Source organism: Ixodes scapularis, unplaced genomic scaffold, assembly GCF_016920785.2.
Source record: "Ixodes scapularis isolate PalLabHiFi unplaced genomic scaffold, ASM1692078v2 PGA_scaffold0__279_contigs__length_252992795, whole genome shotgun sequence".
Lineage (NCBI taxonomy): Eukaryota > Metazoa > Arthropoda > Arachnida > Ixodida > Ixodidae > Ixodes > Ixodes scapularis.
The window spans coordinates 184553321-184571359 of NW_024609835.1; the positions used below are offsets into that span (position 1 = coordinate 184553321).

The 18039-nt window shown below is 48.4% G+C and overlaps 1 protein-coding gene across 1 annotated transcript in view; it reads right to left on the minus strand.

The window, feature by feature from the left end:
• LOC8037532 (chitinase-3-like protein 2) overlaps window positions 1–18039 on the minus strand; it is a 92896-nt gene that overhangs the window by 37927 nt on the left and 36930 nt on the right. Inside the window, exons 6-7 of the mRNA XM_042293676.1 lie at window positions 4579–4673; window positions 4440–4527 (exon numbers count right to left, since the gene is read on the minus strand). Of these exons, the coding sequence (XP_042149610.1) occupies window positions 4440–4527; window positions 4579–4673 (183 nt within the window). The remainder of the gene's footprint in view (window positions 1–4439; window positions 4528–4578; window positions 4674–18039) is intronic.

Genomic DNA, 18039 nt, shown 5'->3' on the forward strand with positions numbered 1-18039 from the left:
TGCTATTATTCAAGGAATTTGCAGGATTGTTGGACATCGGGCACGAAAGAGAATGTCGAACAAGTGACCCCCTGTTGATATCACTACCGTATTTTCTCCGCACAGACGACGGAGAAAACGATATTGAGACTCTTTGCGCTTCTCTGGTTCCACTACCACGCGGTGCGCTTTTCGTCGTCGGCGTACAACGAAATAGTAGCTACTGTGTGAAATTTAGCTTATCGGGAGGCTGGTCGTGCTGTTTGATACGTTTATACACAAGGCGTAGAAGCCAAAAGATGAGCGGTGCAGAACGAAGCTAATGCCGGACGTCACCATGCTCCCTATCATTAAGGTTTGCGGCGCCTTGCGCTTGGTTTAAACACCGTGAGCTGGGGGAAGGCTCTGTTGCGCTAAGCCCAGTGTTTCGGTTCCTATTTAGGTGTGATGCCTGGAAAAATGCCCAAAGGCAAAAATCCTCGGTGTTGTGTCACTTGCTGCTCACTATACCAGTTTCGCAGCTTACTTGCATGCACTTTACTACACTTCACCTTGTATGCATTCCTACTAAGTAGCCTTTGGGAAAACACCTGTTTGTATACTTCTGTTTCCAACGGAAGCCGTCGGATACAGCAATGACATGTGTTGTGCAGACGGCGTGACAATGTTTGTGCAGCACGTGTCCGGTGTGGCAAATCCTGTGGCCCCTTGTATATCACGTGGGTGCCGAAGGTATGGTGTTGTCCGTCTTTGCCAAAATTTCGGTTCGCAATAATGGTGAAAACAAAATTGTACGAAGAATATTTTATTTCTCATGAAACATGCGGTTTAAGCGTGACTTGGCACTGGGTTGTATAAGTAATTTTCACCCTGAGCATATACCACAGCAAAGAATTAGAGGCATCCTAACCAACAAAGAGCGACTTCGACATTTGCAGCATTGCGAACACCTCACATCACTCTCCAGACGCTGTCGACTGTAGCTTGCGCCATGTAGGTCTCCTTGCCTGCTGCCCCGTGTTCCTTTCAATGTTACTTGCTTGATCTCGTGTCAGGTATAGGTTGTGGTACATGCAAGACTCTGCCTTGGCAGGACACAGCAGTGGGAGAAAAACTTATAAAAAGTTATCCGAAATTGCTACCTGGCCAGGCATGAGGCAGGATATGTTTTGATACGCTCGTAGCTGCTCGGTGTGGTGCCAGAAGGCAAAACCACGTGGTGGTAAGCCCCCACCGTCTCATGCAACAAATTGTGAGCCAGAGCCCTTGGCAGATTTGTTACTGTGACGTCATGGGCCCCTTCCCACGTACCCCCTGCCGCAATCAGTTCCTTGTTCGTGGTAACCGACTACTTTACGAAGTGGGTTGAGTTATTTCCTTTGCGAAAGCTAGATTCGCAAAAAGATCTAGGAACACTTGCTTGAAACATTCGCTACGGTCAGCTTTCCAGCGCTGCTTGTAAGCGACAATGTCTCCTACCTAACGAGCAAGGTGCTCGTGGACGCATGCGCGGTGCTGGAAACTAGATACAGAAGAACTTTCCCATACAACCCACAAGCAAATATTACGGAAAGGATAAATCAAAACCTTAAGATAATGTAAGTGGCTTACACCGAGCGCCACAAGGACTGGGACGCGAAACTGCCGGAGCTGGCTTTAGCAACCCGTACGACCGCAAATTGGTCAACGCGTCTCCCTCCTGCCCAACTGAATTTCGACAAGGAGCTCGCATTTCCGCTTTTTAACAGTCTCCTTTCTACAGAGGCTGGGGGAAGGCTTCGTCCCTAAGTAAAGTTTGTAGACGACCTGCGAAAGCGCTTCTCCAACAACCTTCGAAAGGCCTGAGAAAATCTCGACGTCGCCCGAGTGCAGCACTCGGAACAGTAAAACCAGCGGCGACATGACCTGCAGTTCGAGGTGGGTGATTTCGTACTCCGGCGCACTCAACCACTGAGTGACGCCGCTCGAAGCTTCGTAGCCTCCCTCGCAACCAGGTGGGAAGGTCTGTTTTGCGTGCATGAAAAGTGCTCACCACTCACTTACAAACTAGTTCACTTCGAGTCGAGTGAAGAAACCGGACCCGTTCATGTCACTGACCTTAAACAATATTTTCAAGAAGAAGATGACGATTCCGCCCAGGACCTGAACAACACTAAGGGCAGTCCCGTTCCAAAAACCCCCTTGTCTCCACCAAGACGGCGGTATAACCTGCGACGTCGGTGACACCAAAGAGAGAGGAACCCTCTTTTTTTTTTTTTTGTCTCCTCGGCTTCGCCTCTCTCGCATTTTGGGGGTAGTTTTCTACTTCCACGGATCTACTCCCTTTTCAAGAGAGGGTGTAGAAGATTGTGTGCCCACCTCACATCCGTTATTTCAAACTTTTTCGAAGGAGTCCGAAAATAATGTCAGGCTCAACCCTCAACTAAGCCCCCATGTCGTCTGCTTCCTTGTTTCTCTACAAAGATGGCTCGAGGACAACACCGACATTACCCCCACCATCCGAACGACATGGCGGCCGGGCTCGTGGTGGACCGGCCACCAAGAACGACGGTTCGTCAGGGGAGGCCCAGGGAAGAATGCAAAGCGGCCACCTTCTACAGGACGGAGCAGCAGCTGGCTCGGATCAAGGAGGACCACGTGGAGAGCAGCCACCTGCTGGAGACGATCCAGAGCAACAAGGTGGCCGCCAACCGAGCCAGAACAAGGAGCTCGAGCGACAGCTGGAGGAGAGTCTTTGACAGGATGGAGCTCTATGGAGAGAATTTCCTCCCTCTCCAATGACCGATAGAAGGCGCACCACGTAAACTCGATGAAAAGGAGATACTAGCTGATCAAAAGGAGGAACTTCGAAATATCCTCCCCTTTTGCCACCTTTTTTCTTAGAGTGCAGGCGACAATAGAGCGTGGTGAAATGACAGAGGATGCCAAAGGCTGCCGCCCGTCTTCTTGCGCAACTTGCAGGCGTTGTCAGAGGCAAGATTAGAGACGCGCCGAATGTCGCGAAAGGGAGACACCAGGATTTTTAGGGTGTTCGGCCAGGCAGTCAAGCAAGTCGTAATAGTTGGAGCAACTGGTTTGTGGGCAGGGCTTAAAGTGGGCCGCTACCGCCACTTCAATTGCGTCTAACAGCATAAATATTCCGCGACTTGCTTTTTTTCTTTTTTTCTCGCGGATTCGTGGTAAAGACTTTTTCTTTAATGGCAGTGTCGTTTTAAGGAGGGAGGGCTTCAGGACGCTCTGAGAAAACTTTGCTAATTGCTAAATCTTCTGAAACAACAAGAAAAAAGTGAAAGCCGTGTACAACTGCCTGAAACGCCGAATTAGAGCGCAGCTCTTCAGGAGGAGGCGGGAAGGGTACTGAGGGGGGCTCATGTGACCTCGGGGGGAAAGGGGTCACGTGACCTCGGGGGGGGGTCACATGACCCTCCTCCTTGAGGTCACCGAAGGTACCCGAGGTCCATCCGAAGGAACGCGAGTTCCTGCCGAAGAAACCTAAGGTCCACCCAAGGTCCTTTCGAAGTAACCCGAGGTCTTCCCGAGGTCCTCCCGAGGCCCTTGGGGGGGGAGGGGGGGCTTACGGTTACGCCGACGACGACACCGCTCAAGCCGGAAACGGGCGCCAAAGAGCTGCGCTCTAAAAAACAGACACCGTACAAAAAAAAAAATTCGGTGACTTTGAGACGGCATCGCGTGCCTGGAAGGTCGCGATTCGAGATAGCGTCTGCAGGGCTTCTCGTAGAATTCAATTCTGCATATAACGTGGAGGTTTTAGCGGAAGCAGGCGTGTTCTTGAAAGAACACAGAGTTGAGAGTTTCAACCTATTATGGCGGTTTTCCTGTCCCTCCTTGCTCGTGCTTTCTCGCTCGAATCTATAGTTGATATAAGCGGGAAGCATCGTATGCCAGATGTAGCCTACACAACTGTTTTTCCACATCTAAAGGAGTGAGCGAGTTTTTATGCTAAACCCGCGCGCTATTGCGATGATGGTGACGAACATCGCAATACTGGGCACACTCTTTTATACATTTTCAGTTCCTTCTTTGAAACATTGGTAGCATAACACATCCAGACGCAAGTGTTGGAAAACAAAAATCACTTTAATGAAATTTTATGCTGCAGGGGGGGGGGAGCGGGATGTGATTATTTGTGTCTCAATATTACATTGTTCTCTGGCATACGATTCAGCGAATGACGTTGCTCAAAGTTAATACAGTTGTAAACAAACTGAAGCAAAAAATATCTTTATAGAACTTTAGAAAACACAATACCTCACAGGCTTAAAAAAAATCCATCGTATATTTCAAAGAAAGCACCAGAAGAATACCTGATCCTCTTAACTTTAAGCTGATTACAATTTGCGAAAAACTTGCAGCAGTAACTTACCAATCACATTGACGAAAGTAACCTCGCTCGTTGTGTCATACGTATCACCACCAAGAACGTCCTAATTTTAACTTACCAAGTCTTCCTTGAAGAGCACTGGCGGCTGGGCCATCTTGGGGCTGTCCTCTTTTGAGTAGGGATGCAGGATGAGCAGGTCGCTCAAACTGGAAAGGGCGGCCTTTAGGAGATGCACTTTATTTATTTTTAAACCTCACCCGTGCAGCGCTTCCACATCATATGAGGGGCCCCATTTGGGATGCACGCTCACGACAGTCTGCAGCCGCATCTTCTTGGTAACCGTACGCACAGCCTGGACATAAAGGTTATTTCATATAATAATAACAATATTAATAATAATAATAATAATAATAATAATAAGCAATGAATGAGTGAAATAGTCAATCAATCAGTGTTTATTATAGTGTCCGGAAACAACCAATCGCTCTTAGTGCGAGCACCACTTAAAACTACAACCAAAAACACACACATACAAGCACACATATATACGAGCAGAAATGGGCAACCCCAAGGAGCACAAGACGTCGAGATGACTTCGAAATAAAATCCTAGACGTTCGGCGACGTCGAGGTCCTAACAAACTTTTTATCGAAGTCACTGGTACGTCCACACGAGAGGTTCCAACAACGTCAAACACGCGACGTAGTGACAACGTCATAAGCTTCACCTCGACGTCTTCAACAGTAATCGACGTCTGCTCGAAGTCTTGTATGAGAAGTTCTTTAAACGTCGAGCACGAGACGTCACAACGATGTCCTGAGTAACACCTTGACGTCTTCGACACTAATCGACATCAGTTCTACGTTTTCCTCGGCAGTTATTTGAACGTCGAGGACGAGACGTTCTAACAATGTCCTGAGCAACACTTTGACGTCATCGAGATTATTCGACATTTCTACCTTTTTCTTGGGGGGAGGTTCTTCGAACGCTGAGCGCGAGACGTCCCAACAATGTCTGATCAACACCTTGATGTCATTGGCATAAGTAGACGTCAGTTCTACGTTTTCTCCGGGAAGTTTTTTGAACGTTGAGCGCGAGACGTCACAACAATGCCTGAGCGAACACCTTGATTACCCTAAACAAGCGCCTCGAAGAGCCCCCCCCCCCCCCCCCCCCCCCCCGAAGGTGCTGTGAAATCCCTTAAAATTGTTCTTCAATGTCAGCATTTTGATACTATGCATGCAATCCACCTTTCAACCTGACTGAGCTGCAGAAACCCCTTACAACATTATCACTCTCGTGAAAGTTGTTTTACCAGGAATTGCTTAAAAAGCCGAGAATTCACAACAACAAAAACCAGGATCTATCTCGGAGTCAGCGGGGCTCTTTATAGCATTTGTAGCGTTTCAAACTTAATATAAGCGTCTTTGAAGCTGTAAGAGAATGATAATAGTGTAAGAGATTTCTGCAGCTGAGCCAGGTTCAAGGGTGGACAGCATGCACAATATCGAAAACGCTCTCACTGACGAGAAATTTGAAAGGTGATATGACAGGTCCTTGGGCACTATAGGACGCTTGTTTAGGGAGACTCCCAATTACACCCAAAAGTGTGTAACCATGGAAGTAGTCGAAATTACTGATCGCTAGTAAGCTGAAGGAACACCGTTCCCATGATTCCTGGTTTGCGGGCCGGGTCGCTTGGGGGATTTAGCAAATGGTCTATTCCGTCCCGATGTACATGCTTTCGCGAACATACCTTCTAGCAACGAAGCCAGATCCGGTTGACTCCATTTTTCCACGGCAACTCAGGTCGAGACCATTATCAACTGACATCCCGTTAAGTGCAGACGTATGCTCGACGTTTTATGATCGTTAAATGGGCGTTCATTCAACATTGACAAACGTTACCACATACGTGCGCTCGGGATTTTCTGGCACTAAATGGAACATTAGGTTTTCATTAATATGACGTTCTCAATTGACATCCCGTTCAGGTTAGACGTATACTTGGCGTTTATAGTCGTTAAATGGGACATTGTGAAGACGTTGATATAGACTTACCACTTCCCTTCCCGTCCAACTCAGACGTGCACTCGACGTTCTAAGGTCGCTAAGTGGGACGTTATGTCGACGTAACTTCCACCTTTTTTTCCGGAACTTAGCCTTTTCATATTGCCACCCGCAGGGTTGATAAAGAAACGCTTGGTCACGGACGTCTACGCGGAGGGCAAGTTCGTCTGCTTCTTGCGCAGGGGGTCCCGGTGACGTCAGAACGCCGAGCCCTGATTGGCTGATCGCGACCCCCTATCTGAGCGTCGTCTGCTCCTTTGCATCGTCGTCTGCTCGCAACGTCGTCTGCGTCGGTCTTGCCTTTCCTGTGACTTTCGGAAGTGCAGAGGACAGATTCACGAAACGATCTTACGCCAAAAATGTGCGTAAGACATAACTTAATAACAAATTCGTATTCACGAAACGAAATTTTCGTAAGTTTTGCGCAGGTTACGACGAAATCCTACGACAGCTCCGAAGCTGTCTTACGCACTTCTTACGATCAAATCAGCATGGCCGACAGCGTCGCGGTCGCGACGACCCACGGACGTTTATTTTTCTACGTGCGCTTCTCACGCGTCAAGACTTCAAGCAGCAAGAAAAAAAAGTAAAAAGTACTTGAAACAGACCACGACGAACAAGAACGCTGGATATACGAACACCCGGGGAAAGCTCCATCGGCCACGATTCCACCGAACGCGACCAAGCGAGCACGGCAGTTAGGCCTAGCAGGCACTCCGCGACTCAGCGATCGTCTGCCCACGATCGGCTGGTGTGCTGAATGGAATATGCCCGCGCGACCCTTGTAAGCCCTTCCCGTATTATACTTTGATCGCTGACCTCAGTTTTAGATTAAGAGGTCAATTTCTTTCTCTTGTTATCTCCTTGTTTCCCGAGGCAACGGTGACTCTCGCCGGTGAAAAAGCGGTGAATCTCCGACAGACGCAGGAAAGGTAAAGCAGCCATCGCTTTGACTAGCAGACGTAAAGCAGACGACGTTAACTGCGCCAACCCGCCGACGCCGTTAAAGAATGAGGGGTCTCGCCGCACACGAAAGGAGGGAAAAAGTATTTGGGGGGGGGGGGGGGGGGGGGGGGACTTGCGGACACTAACACGCACTCTCGGTTCTTATCAAACAAACCTCGGCGCCTCGGGACACCTCGCCAGTGACTCCTTTGACTTCCCTCCTTGATGCGCGTCTGCTAGTTTTTAGACAAAAACAACGTACCGCTCGAGTTATTTCGTCTGCCCTCTCTGAAAGGCGAAGTCGCACGAAAGGTAAGAAAGATGCAGACGACGTTGCGAGCAGACGACGTTGAAAAGGAGCAGACGACGCTCAGATAGGGGGTCGCGATCAGCCAATCAGGGCTTGGCGTTCTGACGTCACCGCCACTTTCTTTCTCGTGCGCAGAAGACGAAAATGAGCCCACTTGCGAGGCGTATACGGGACGCGTCAGATTCGGGACGCGTCAGAAGCGCAGGTAAAAAAATAAATGTCCGTGGGTCGTCGCGACCGCGACGCCGTCGGCCATGCTGATTTGATCGTAAGAAGTGCGTAAGAGGGCTTCGGAGTTGCCGTAGGATTTCGTCGTAACCTGCGCAAAACTTACGAAAATTTCGTTTCGTGAATACGAATTTGTTCTTAAGTTTTCTCTTGCGCACGTTTTTGGCGTAAGTTCGTTTCGTGAATCTGGCCTCTGGTAGACAGACGCAGACGACGTTGCGAGCAGACGACGTTGCAAAGGAGCAGACGACACCCAGATAGGGTCGCGATCAGCCAATCAGGGCTCGGCATCTTGACGTCACCGCTACCCCCTGCGCAAGAAGCAGACGAATTTGCCCTCCGCATAGGATTTGCGTCGCGTTCATTCTCGCACCAGACGTAACTTTCCTCCTGCTTTCTTGTTCTCGAAAGTGCCAGTTCAACCTCGCCCCGAGCGCGCGAGGTTGAACTGGCACTTTCGAGATAGTGACGCACGGTAGATAAGCAGCTGCCCGCGACCTTGTCCAGTTAGTCTCGCTCGCGCTCTCTGTTTCACCGCCGAATCGCCGTCTGTTTTCCTGCTTCCTCGACGCTCTTTCGTTACCTATTTTTGGTTGGCACAAGTTCGCCCATTCAACCTTTATTTTCAGTTCACTGTTCGCCTTCTCGTCGCCTTAATTTGTGACATTATTACGTCGAAGGGACCTGACGTTCAGACTTTCGACGTTATTTCAACATGTGGTTCCTGACGTCATCAGGTTCTTTCGACGTTGCCGTGGTCGTTGCCGGACAGAGAGTGAAGAGGAAAAAGAGGACGGAAGGGAAGAAAAAAGAGGATGAGGGGCTCGTGAGAGAGAGCGGCACGCAGGGCTCGGGACAGTCGAAGTCGAATCGCAGATTATCCAGGACGAGCACCATCGACATCCGTCGGGGTTCCCAGGCTCCGAGAGGCGAAACATCGGCCGAGACTCGAGCACACAGCAACGACCTCCGTCGGGACGCCCAGACCCCGAGAGATACGATTGCGCTGCTTCCAAGCTCTCGAGGCGCCGGCCCGTACGAGGTCGACTCAGCTGCGCGGAAAGCAACCGGAGACAACAAACGGAACCTTCAAGCCCCGGACTCCGTGCGACTCGCTGACCACCCGGCTACCCAAGTGACTGACTGCTCCACCCGAACGACTGACCGACTGCCCTCCGACACTCTGACCACCCGACCACTTTGCTGACTGCCCGACTGCCTGCTCCCTCAACCAATCAACGACGTGCGCGTTAAGTAAAACGTTTGTGCACTAATAACCCTAACGTAATTAGCATTGTAGATATTTTCTTGATTCAATCTCCTTTTGTTGCCCAGTGAAAGCTTATATAACGCATCCAAATTGTCTCCGCGTGATTACTTAACACCTCTGAATCACAACCGACATGACAACGTCTTTTCAACGTGTCTGTGCTGCCTAGGACGTAGTTCACCAGACTGAGACCAAACATATTAGCAAGTACGAAAGGCACCTAAATCAACAAGGGAAATCAAAAGCACGAAAGAGACACATCACCAGGTGTGATAGCAAAACGCAGATACTTGAATATCGTACTGATGAACACCAAGACTGTAGGATTCAGAGCCTACCTCTCAAACCCTGTGAGGCGGAGCTCAGTAAAAGACATCCGACACCGACGGCTGCTCGTGAAGAACTCCCCTTTACTTCTTCTAAAGAACACGCACGCCCCTCTACACTAAGAAGGCGCCACTAGCTGGACAAATAGTGACCACTACATCTCCCCTTCTTAGAGGCTGCGTTTTCGCTAAATAGTTCTTGCGGCGAAACGCACCCACTTATTGTTCACAATAACCCCATCAACTGCGACGTTTTCAAACTGTCCGCCGTTACAAGTCTAAACGCCTGGGGCGGGTCACGGCTCGTCCGCTGCGAATCCGATAGGGACTTGTCGACACAGGTGGCCCTCTTTGGTCACTACTAATGTTCTGCTGAGCCGCTATTGGGCTTGGCGGCACACCGTCAGCTGCGGGTGGTTCAACCGGCGGCCTTGGGGTTGCAAAAGGAACCAGTCCCTGCGGTTGCGCTGAAGGACCGCTCCGCTGTGGTCAGCTTCCACCAGATAGTTTCGGGGACGCTGTCCTGGGCTGAGCACCGTGGCCGGACATTGTTCCGACTGTACCCACACTCTTTCTCCAGGACGAAGAGGAGGCAGCTCGCGGGCAGCATGCCGCTGGTTGAAGGCCTGAGCTTGTTTCCATTTATACAACTCATTCCTCCTTGCCACGCGAGCGGGCGATGGTGGCCGCGGAAGACTTTCATCTTGAGTCCTAGGAAGCCGTGTCCTCAACCGACGCCCGAACAGAAGTTGTGCGGGGCTGTCTTCAGAAACACCGGAGGTGTCTCGGTAGCTCAACAGTGCCAAGTATGGATCCTCAGCTTTGGTTAAAAGTTCCTTGATGGTGCGGACAGCTCGCTCCGCTTCACCGTTAGATTGGGGGAATCTGGGGCTACTTGTTTGGTGCTGGAAGCCGTAATCTTTTGCAAACTTCGCAAAATCCCCCGATGCAAACTGCGGGCCGTTATCCGTTCTTACAGATCGCGGGATACCATGCCGAGCGAAGGCTGACTTCATTGCCGCGATCGTAGTTCCACTCGAAGTGCTGCTTAACGTCAAGACTTCCGGGTACCTCGAGTGATAGTCCACAATAACGATGAAGTCCTGCTTCTTCTAATGAAACAGGTCGGCACCGACGACGTCCCATGGCCGAGTAGGAAAGCTGGACGATATGAAAGGTTCTGCCGGCTGCACTCTTGTCTTGCCACATTGCTCACAGCCGCTCACCAGGGAAGTGATCTGTGCATTGATGCCTGGCCACCAGACAGAGTCACGAGCACGAGCCTTGCACTTGACAACTCCTTGGTGACCTTCATGTATGAGCCTCAGTATTGCCTGTCTTAAGTCGGCCGGTATGAGGAGCCTCGGGCCCTTGAGGAGAATTCATTTGCACAGCGACAGCTCGCCTCGGACAGACCAATACTTGGACAAATTGACGGGCAGCTTGTGCTTCGTCGGCCATCCAACCTCGCAATAGCGTTTGAGTGCACAGCACTCTCCGTCAGACTGTTGCGCAGCTTGGGCTTCCTCGGGGAGGAGTGGAAGGTCAACAGACGTGTCTTCCAGTGCTGCAATTGCAAATGTGTCAAGGGAGTCCTTGCCCTTGTCTTCAGACCCCATTCTCTGGGGAGCTCTGGAGAGTGTGTCCGCTGTTGCCAGTAGTTTTCCCGGCACATACAGCATGCGAAATTGGTACTGCATCAGCTTTAAACGAAGGCGTTGGATGGGAGGAGGCAACATGTCTAACTCCATCTTGCCGAAGAGAGATACTAGGGGCATATGGTCGGTCTCCACACTGAGCTGCAAACCACGTACGAACTCGTCAAAACGTCGTACAGCCCACACCGTTGCCAGAGCCTCCTTCTCTGTTTGGCTATAGCGCATCTCCGTCGGCGTCATGGCCCTAGATGCGAAAACCACCGCCCTCCTTTCTCCCGAAGGTTGGTCTTGAAGGAGTACGGCACCGATACCAAAGGAGCTGGCATCTGCCGAAACTGTTGTGGGGTACACTGGGTTGTACTTGGCGAGATAGCAGTCTGAACTCAAGAGGTTCTTCACCAGGAGGAATGCAGCCGCCTGCTCAGGACCCCAGGCCCATACGTTGCTCTTCGACAAAAGTGCTCGGAGAGGAGCGGTGACTTCGGAGATGTGCGGCACGAAACGCGCAACATGGTTTACCATGCCAAGTAGCCTTCGGACCCCTGCAACATCCTCAGGCCTTTCCATCGCCTGGACAGCCTGAATCTTGCTAGGATCCGGCTTCACACCTTCTGCTGATACGACGACTCCAAGGAAGCTGACTTCGGACACTCCGAACACGCACTTGTCTTTGTTGAGAGTGATGCCAGCCTTCGATAGTCGGGAAAGTACCTGGTTGAGCCGCGCGTCATGTTCTTCGCGCGTCCGTCCAAAGACTAGAATGTCGTCAATCATGTTGACGCACCCGGCCTGTCCTTCCAGTATGCGCTCCATCTGCTTCTGAAAGTACTCTGGTGCCGACGTAAGTCCAAAAGGCAGACGACAGAAGCAGAAGCGGCCAAAGGAAGTAATGAAAGTGGTGTACTCCTGACTTTCCTTGGCAAGTTTCACCTGGTGAAATCCGGAATTTGCGTCCAACTTGGAGTAAACAGTCGCTTCTCCCAGAAGTCCAAGAACTTGGTCCACCGTAGGGAGCATGTGCCGTTCTCGAAGGACGACCTTGTTGAGCTTCGTAAGGTCAACGCAGAGACGGTGACCACCAGAAGCCTTTGTAACGACGACTATTCCTGCACACCATGGGGTGGGGCCTTCAACCCGACGAATGACGCCCTGTCGCTCGAGCTTCTCCAGTTCCGTCCTCACGACCTCTCGTAAGGGAATGGGTATACGACGAGGTACACTCAAAGAGAAAGGAGTGGCTTTGGATTCTAGCCGGATCGTGTACTCGTCGGGTAGCGTACCCAGACCTGTGAAGAGCTCAGTGAAGCCTGGGTTGACGGCAGGCTTGGCTGCAGAATCGAGGAACTTGGTGACCTGAAGGTCCTGTATGGCAGAGAAGCCCAGCAAAGGAGTACCGAGAGACTGGATGACATACACCTGCTGCTTGGAAGATCTGCCGTTCCACCACAGCTTCGATGAGAAAGAACCCAGCACTTTAAGCGGGTGGTTGCCCGGTCCATGAATGGGGTTTTCCACCTTTGACAAACGCTTGGGAATCCGAGGGAAATCATCTGGAATAGCCGTCGCCTCGGCTCCCGAGTCCACTTTGAAGGACGCTGTATAGTTGTTCACGGTGACGTCATTGTACTTAGCCTTCTCTTCGGCGTCGACTACAGAAAGCTGTAGAATGCCTACTTTGGCTTGCTTTTTTATGCGGGAGAGACAGACCTCTGCGAAGTGGCCTTGCTTACGGCTAAAGTTACACTTCGATTTGCGTGCGGGACAGTCCTCACGAGGATGAGGTGAACGTCCGCAGAATAAACAAGAACCAGGCCTGCCCGTAGAGACGCGAGACGACTGGTCGTGAGCAGCGTTGGTGGCGTTAGGCTTAGTGCCGCGCCGCTTGAGACGACCTGCGAGCTTGGTCGCGTCAAGATTGACACCTTGACCTCCTGGAGTTTCAGATTGACCCGTGCTTGCCTTGGTTGCCTTTTCTTTGTCGGCGTCTTCGGCTTGGCGCGCTTGTACCCACGCGTCTTTGAGCGTGAGCTTTAGGTTACGGCCAAGACGGTCAGACAGCTGAGAGTCCCGAAGACCGACGACAAAACGATCCCTGACAAGACGTTCCTCGACCTCCGGGGTGCCATAGTTACAGCGCTTTACTAGACGCATCAGCTCCGCGTAGAACGCATCCACGGTTTCCTCCGCTTGTTGGACCCGCCGATGGAAACGCGACGATTCCTATACTTCGTTGACGGGGTGGACGAAGTGCTCGGTGAAACACCGTACAACGGCGTTGTATGGCGCCTCGGCGGACAGCGAAAAGGGCTGCAGCAAGCGTCGGGCCTCCGATCCCATGCAGTAGAGTAGCAGACGTACCTGAACATCTTGAGGTGCCGAGGAAAGACCCGATGCAAAGGCGTAGTCTTCATACTGCGATAGCCAGGAGGGCCACAGTTCCGCGTTCGAAAAGTCGAAGCTGTCAGGCTGACGTAAAGCGATGCCCCTCCAGGGTGTGGAATCGGTTGTGCTATCAGAGCTTGCCATATCCCACCACTTCTGACACCATGTAGGATTCAGAGCCTACCTCTCAAACCCTGTGAGACGGAGCTCAGTAAAAGACATCCGACACCGACGGCTGCTCGTGAAGAACTCCCCTTTACTCCTTCTAAAAACACGCACGCCCTTCTACACTAAGAGGGCGCCACTAGCTGGACAAATAGCGACCCCTACAAGACTTCAACTCTCAACTGATCAGCCCTTTTCATGCTAGAGGAAGTTTTGAACAGCGCTACCGAACTTGATCCCGCATGAGTTAAAAATAACAATTCTATCAGGTAATGGTTATAACACGCAGCCGATCTTTAGATCCGGTTCAAGTGGCTAAACTTTAGAGCTATATAAAAAGATGATTGAAGCTGTGTAGGCTCACGTGGAACTTCAAGCATCACTTAGGACAGAAGGCTGGGAGAGTTAATCACGCCACGCAGGGTCCTAAACAAAAACAACAGATCTGCCTTACCTGACGCTGCTGCAGGCTCAACAAGTTAACAAATTGTAAGTTACACATAACGTTTAGACCAGGATCACCTTTCTCAATGTAACTATAATTAAAGATAAAAATAAACTTGTTTCGTACTCGCTCGACAGATGAACTGAACAAAATGTAAGGGCGCAAACGAGCTGGTGTACATTGCACATGGTTGAAAAAACCCCGAGACTGCGGGTAAACGACAGAACACTAAAAAGTCTCTATTTCTAGAGTTTTTTTAGGGTTGTGTCGTTTACCCGCAGTCTCGGTTTTTTTTTCAACCATGTGAGATGAACTGTTAGTTTTTCCAAACGGCCAAAGCGTACTCTAGCTGGGGTGTAACTAAGAAAGAGTACAGCGTGAAAAAGCGGACGGGCTTTTGAATTCCTTGATTCTGCGAGACGCGGCACTTAACGTGTGTAGGGCCGACTGAACCGCTCTGGTAACGTGAGTGTCAGATCTCAGAGTTGAATCAAAAACGACACCAAGGTCCCTCAGTTCACTTACACGTGACAGCAGTTCACCATGCTAATTATATGGAAAAAATATCTCGTGGGTCTCGCGACAATGTGTGATTTGTTTTTGTATTGTTTTAGAATGATTCAAACGGAGGTTATTGTATAAACAATAATGACCAAAGAAATATGCGTCATTCCGAAGCTTGATACAATCTCCTAAGGTCGATATTTTTTGTAAAGTTTTATGTCATCGGCGTACTGCAGGAACGAAGAATTTGATATAACCTGGGCAACATCATTTACAAATTTAAAAAAAAAAATATATATATTGAAAAAGAGAGGGCCAAAGACAGATCCCTGAGGCACTCCAGAGCTTCGCTTGTACAAAGACGAGGTAGTATTGTTGACACGGGCGTACGCTTGCCTATTGGACAAATAGATCTTTAACAAATTATATGCCGAACAACGAACTTCTTAAGAAAAAAGCTTGCATAAGAGGACGTTGTGGTGGACTACGTCAACGGCCTTACTCGGGTCAAAAAGAAAAAAAAAACAAAAAACGTCAAGCTGATCTCTATTACAAAATATTTCAGATGATGCAGACATAAAATATACGACATTGGTAGATGTCGATCATCCGGACATGAAACCATGCTGATTAGGAAGGACTATAGCACGAAACTTGGAAGAATAAAATGAATGAATGACTATTTCAAAGAATTTCGAAAAAGGAGATAGAAAATAAATTGGTCTGTAATTAAGAACGTCCCCACTATTTCCAAATTTCAGGACGCAAACACCACTGCCACTTTCTAATCGTCCGGAAATATTCCTGGCGTCAAGTAGTTATCGAAAAGTGTGCACAGTATTGGCGTATATAATTCATGATAAACCTTAACAATTGCAACGGGTATCCCGTCATGACCTGCCGACAATGTGGGTCTCATTTTCCTAATACAGAGCTTAATACATTCCTCATTGACAACTACAGAACGAAATGGGTCACCAAACCCTTCCCAGTGAGGAAATGCAGTTGAGGATCAGTTATTATTTTTGTAGACTGGCGCAACGTGATTCGCCAACAACTTAGACATGCCATTCGCACGGTCGCTATGCTGATTCAAGACGATTTCGGATTCAATAGTCTTCCCCAAGCGCTATTTAGCGTGCTTTCAGAATTTCTTGGGATTTTTAACGAGATCTGATTCTACCAAGGCACAGAACGCTTGGCTATCACGGTTCTCTTCCTTATTCTCTAAGATCACGGTTCTGTTCCTAAAGTCTCTTACATTGTTTTCTGCAAAATTTAAGTTCAACTTTCCACTTTGAACTACCACTTTTCTTAAACATCCTGCGCAAAAATTCTTTCCGCTTTTAAAGCTTTTTTAGTTCCCGAGAGAATCGGTTAGGAAAGCGAGATTTATTATATGTTTTTACAACCATATAAATGTCCATGACTTTCTGAAGAACTCTTCTGAGTTGATATACTTAGTCGTTGACATCAGACGACAACGAGATAAAAGCCCAGTTAACACCCGACAGGTTGTGATACATTTCAGGATAGTCCCCCGGTGAATACTTATCCGATGTGTGTGGGGAAAGACCGCTAGAGGGACTGAGGAACGGCGAATCAGAAACAGAAAGAATTACATCAAGAGCTGGAAGATATCTATCCTGAGAAACCATAAAATATTCACTTCGAGCCACCCGTAAACCGTCCATGTTTAAAAAGGATAAATTTAAAGCACTACCTTGATCATTTAGAATGTTATTGTGCTCTCTGAGATCTAAAAAAAGTGAAGTTAAGAAAATTAATAATATTAATAACATAGTATTATTAATACTCAAAACAACAACAATAATAATAATAATAATAAAATAACAAGTCAGCTGCAAGAGATACATTTGCAAGGTCTCACAGACAGACAAACATACTTTCTCGACGACTGACATTCCAGTACAGGAGTTTCCGGTTTATGAGCGAGCACTCGGTCCGTACATTCCCTGTATTCTTAGAGGGTATTATCAAATGTTGTTCACGTGACAAGTCGCATATGTGCGGGCCTGACATCTGCCGCAAACAAATGATATATTTATTTATTTATTTATTTATTTATTTACCCTCAAGGCCCCGAAGGGCATTACAGAGGGGAGTGGGGGGGGGGGGATTAGGTGACAGGGTACAGTTGTTGATACATGAAATATGATACAGTAATTAATGCACGCTTGCTTAGACACTTCAAAAATATTTACACAATGTTATAACAGTAATAACAACTAGAAAATGGTTAATGAAAACTAACAAACAAGGCATTTTTAAAATCAATAATATTGGTTATGGAGGCTATGTCAGCGGAAAGGCGATTCCAATCGGAGCTAGTACGAGGAACGAAGGAGTTATAATAAGTGTTAGTTTTGTAATTGGGGATACCGACTTTGTACTGGTGATCTACGCGGGATGAAACATAAGTAGGTGGCGTTAGAAGTTCATGGCGCATGAAAGGGTTATTATGGTAAATCTTGTGAAATAAAGTGAGGCGAAAAATGCGTCTACGGTTCATTAGTGTGGGTAAACCAAGGGTATTTTTCATTGAAGTAACACTGGATGTACGATGGTAATTACAGAGTATGAAACGTGCTGCACGATTTTGAACCGATTCCAATGTTTCAATGATAGTATTATGACCGGGGTCCCAGATAGAACATGCATATTCAAGTTTAGTACGTACTAAAGTAGTATATAAAAGGAGTTTTAGTGACACTGGTGACTGTGAAAAATTTCGTTTGAGATATCCAAGCATGCGATTGGCGTTGTTAGTTACGTAGTTAGTGTGAGTTACCCAGGAAAGATCAGAAGTTATGTAAACACCTAAGTATTTGTAAGAGGACACAGACTGTAGCGGAGTGTCGTCAATGTAGTAATTCGAGCATATGTTAGTATGACGGGAAACTCTCATGGATTTACATTTATTAAGATTGAGTTGCATCAACCACTTGTCGCACCAGTCAGATACAGAGTTAAGATCAGATTGGAGAACAGAGGTGTCAGAGTTATTTGTTATTTCTCTATATAGTACACAATCGTCAGCAAATAAACTAATATTAGAGGAGACACATTCAGAGAGATCATTAATGTAGATGAGGAAAAGTAGCGGTCCTAAAACAGAACCCTGGGGAACTCCAGATCCTACGGGAGTCAGTGAAGAGTTAGTACCATTGGCATGCACAAATTGAGAACGGTTGGTTAAAAACGATTCTATCCAGCGTAGCACGTTCGGATCAATATTGAGGTTGCTAAGTTTTAATAGGAGTAGCCGGTGAGAAACTTTATCGAAGGCCTTAGAGAAATCAAGGAAAACGCAGTCTATCTGGGAGCCACGGTCAAGGACAGAATGAAGCTTATTAGTGAAAAGTAGAAGCTGTGTTTCGCAGGAAAATGATTT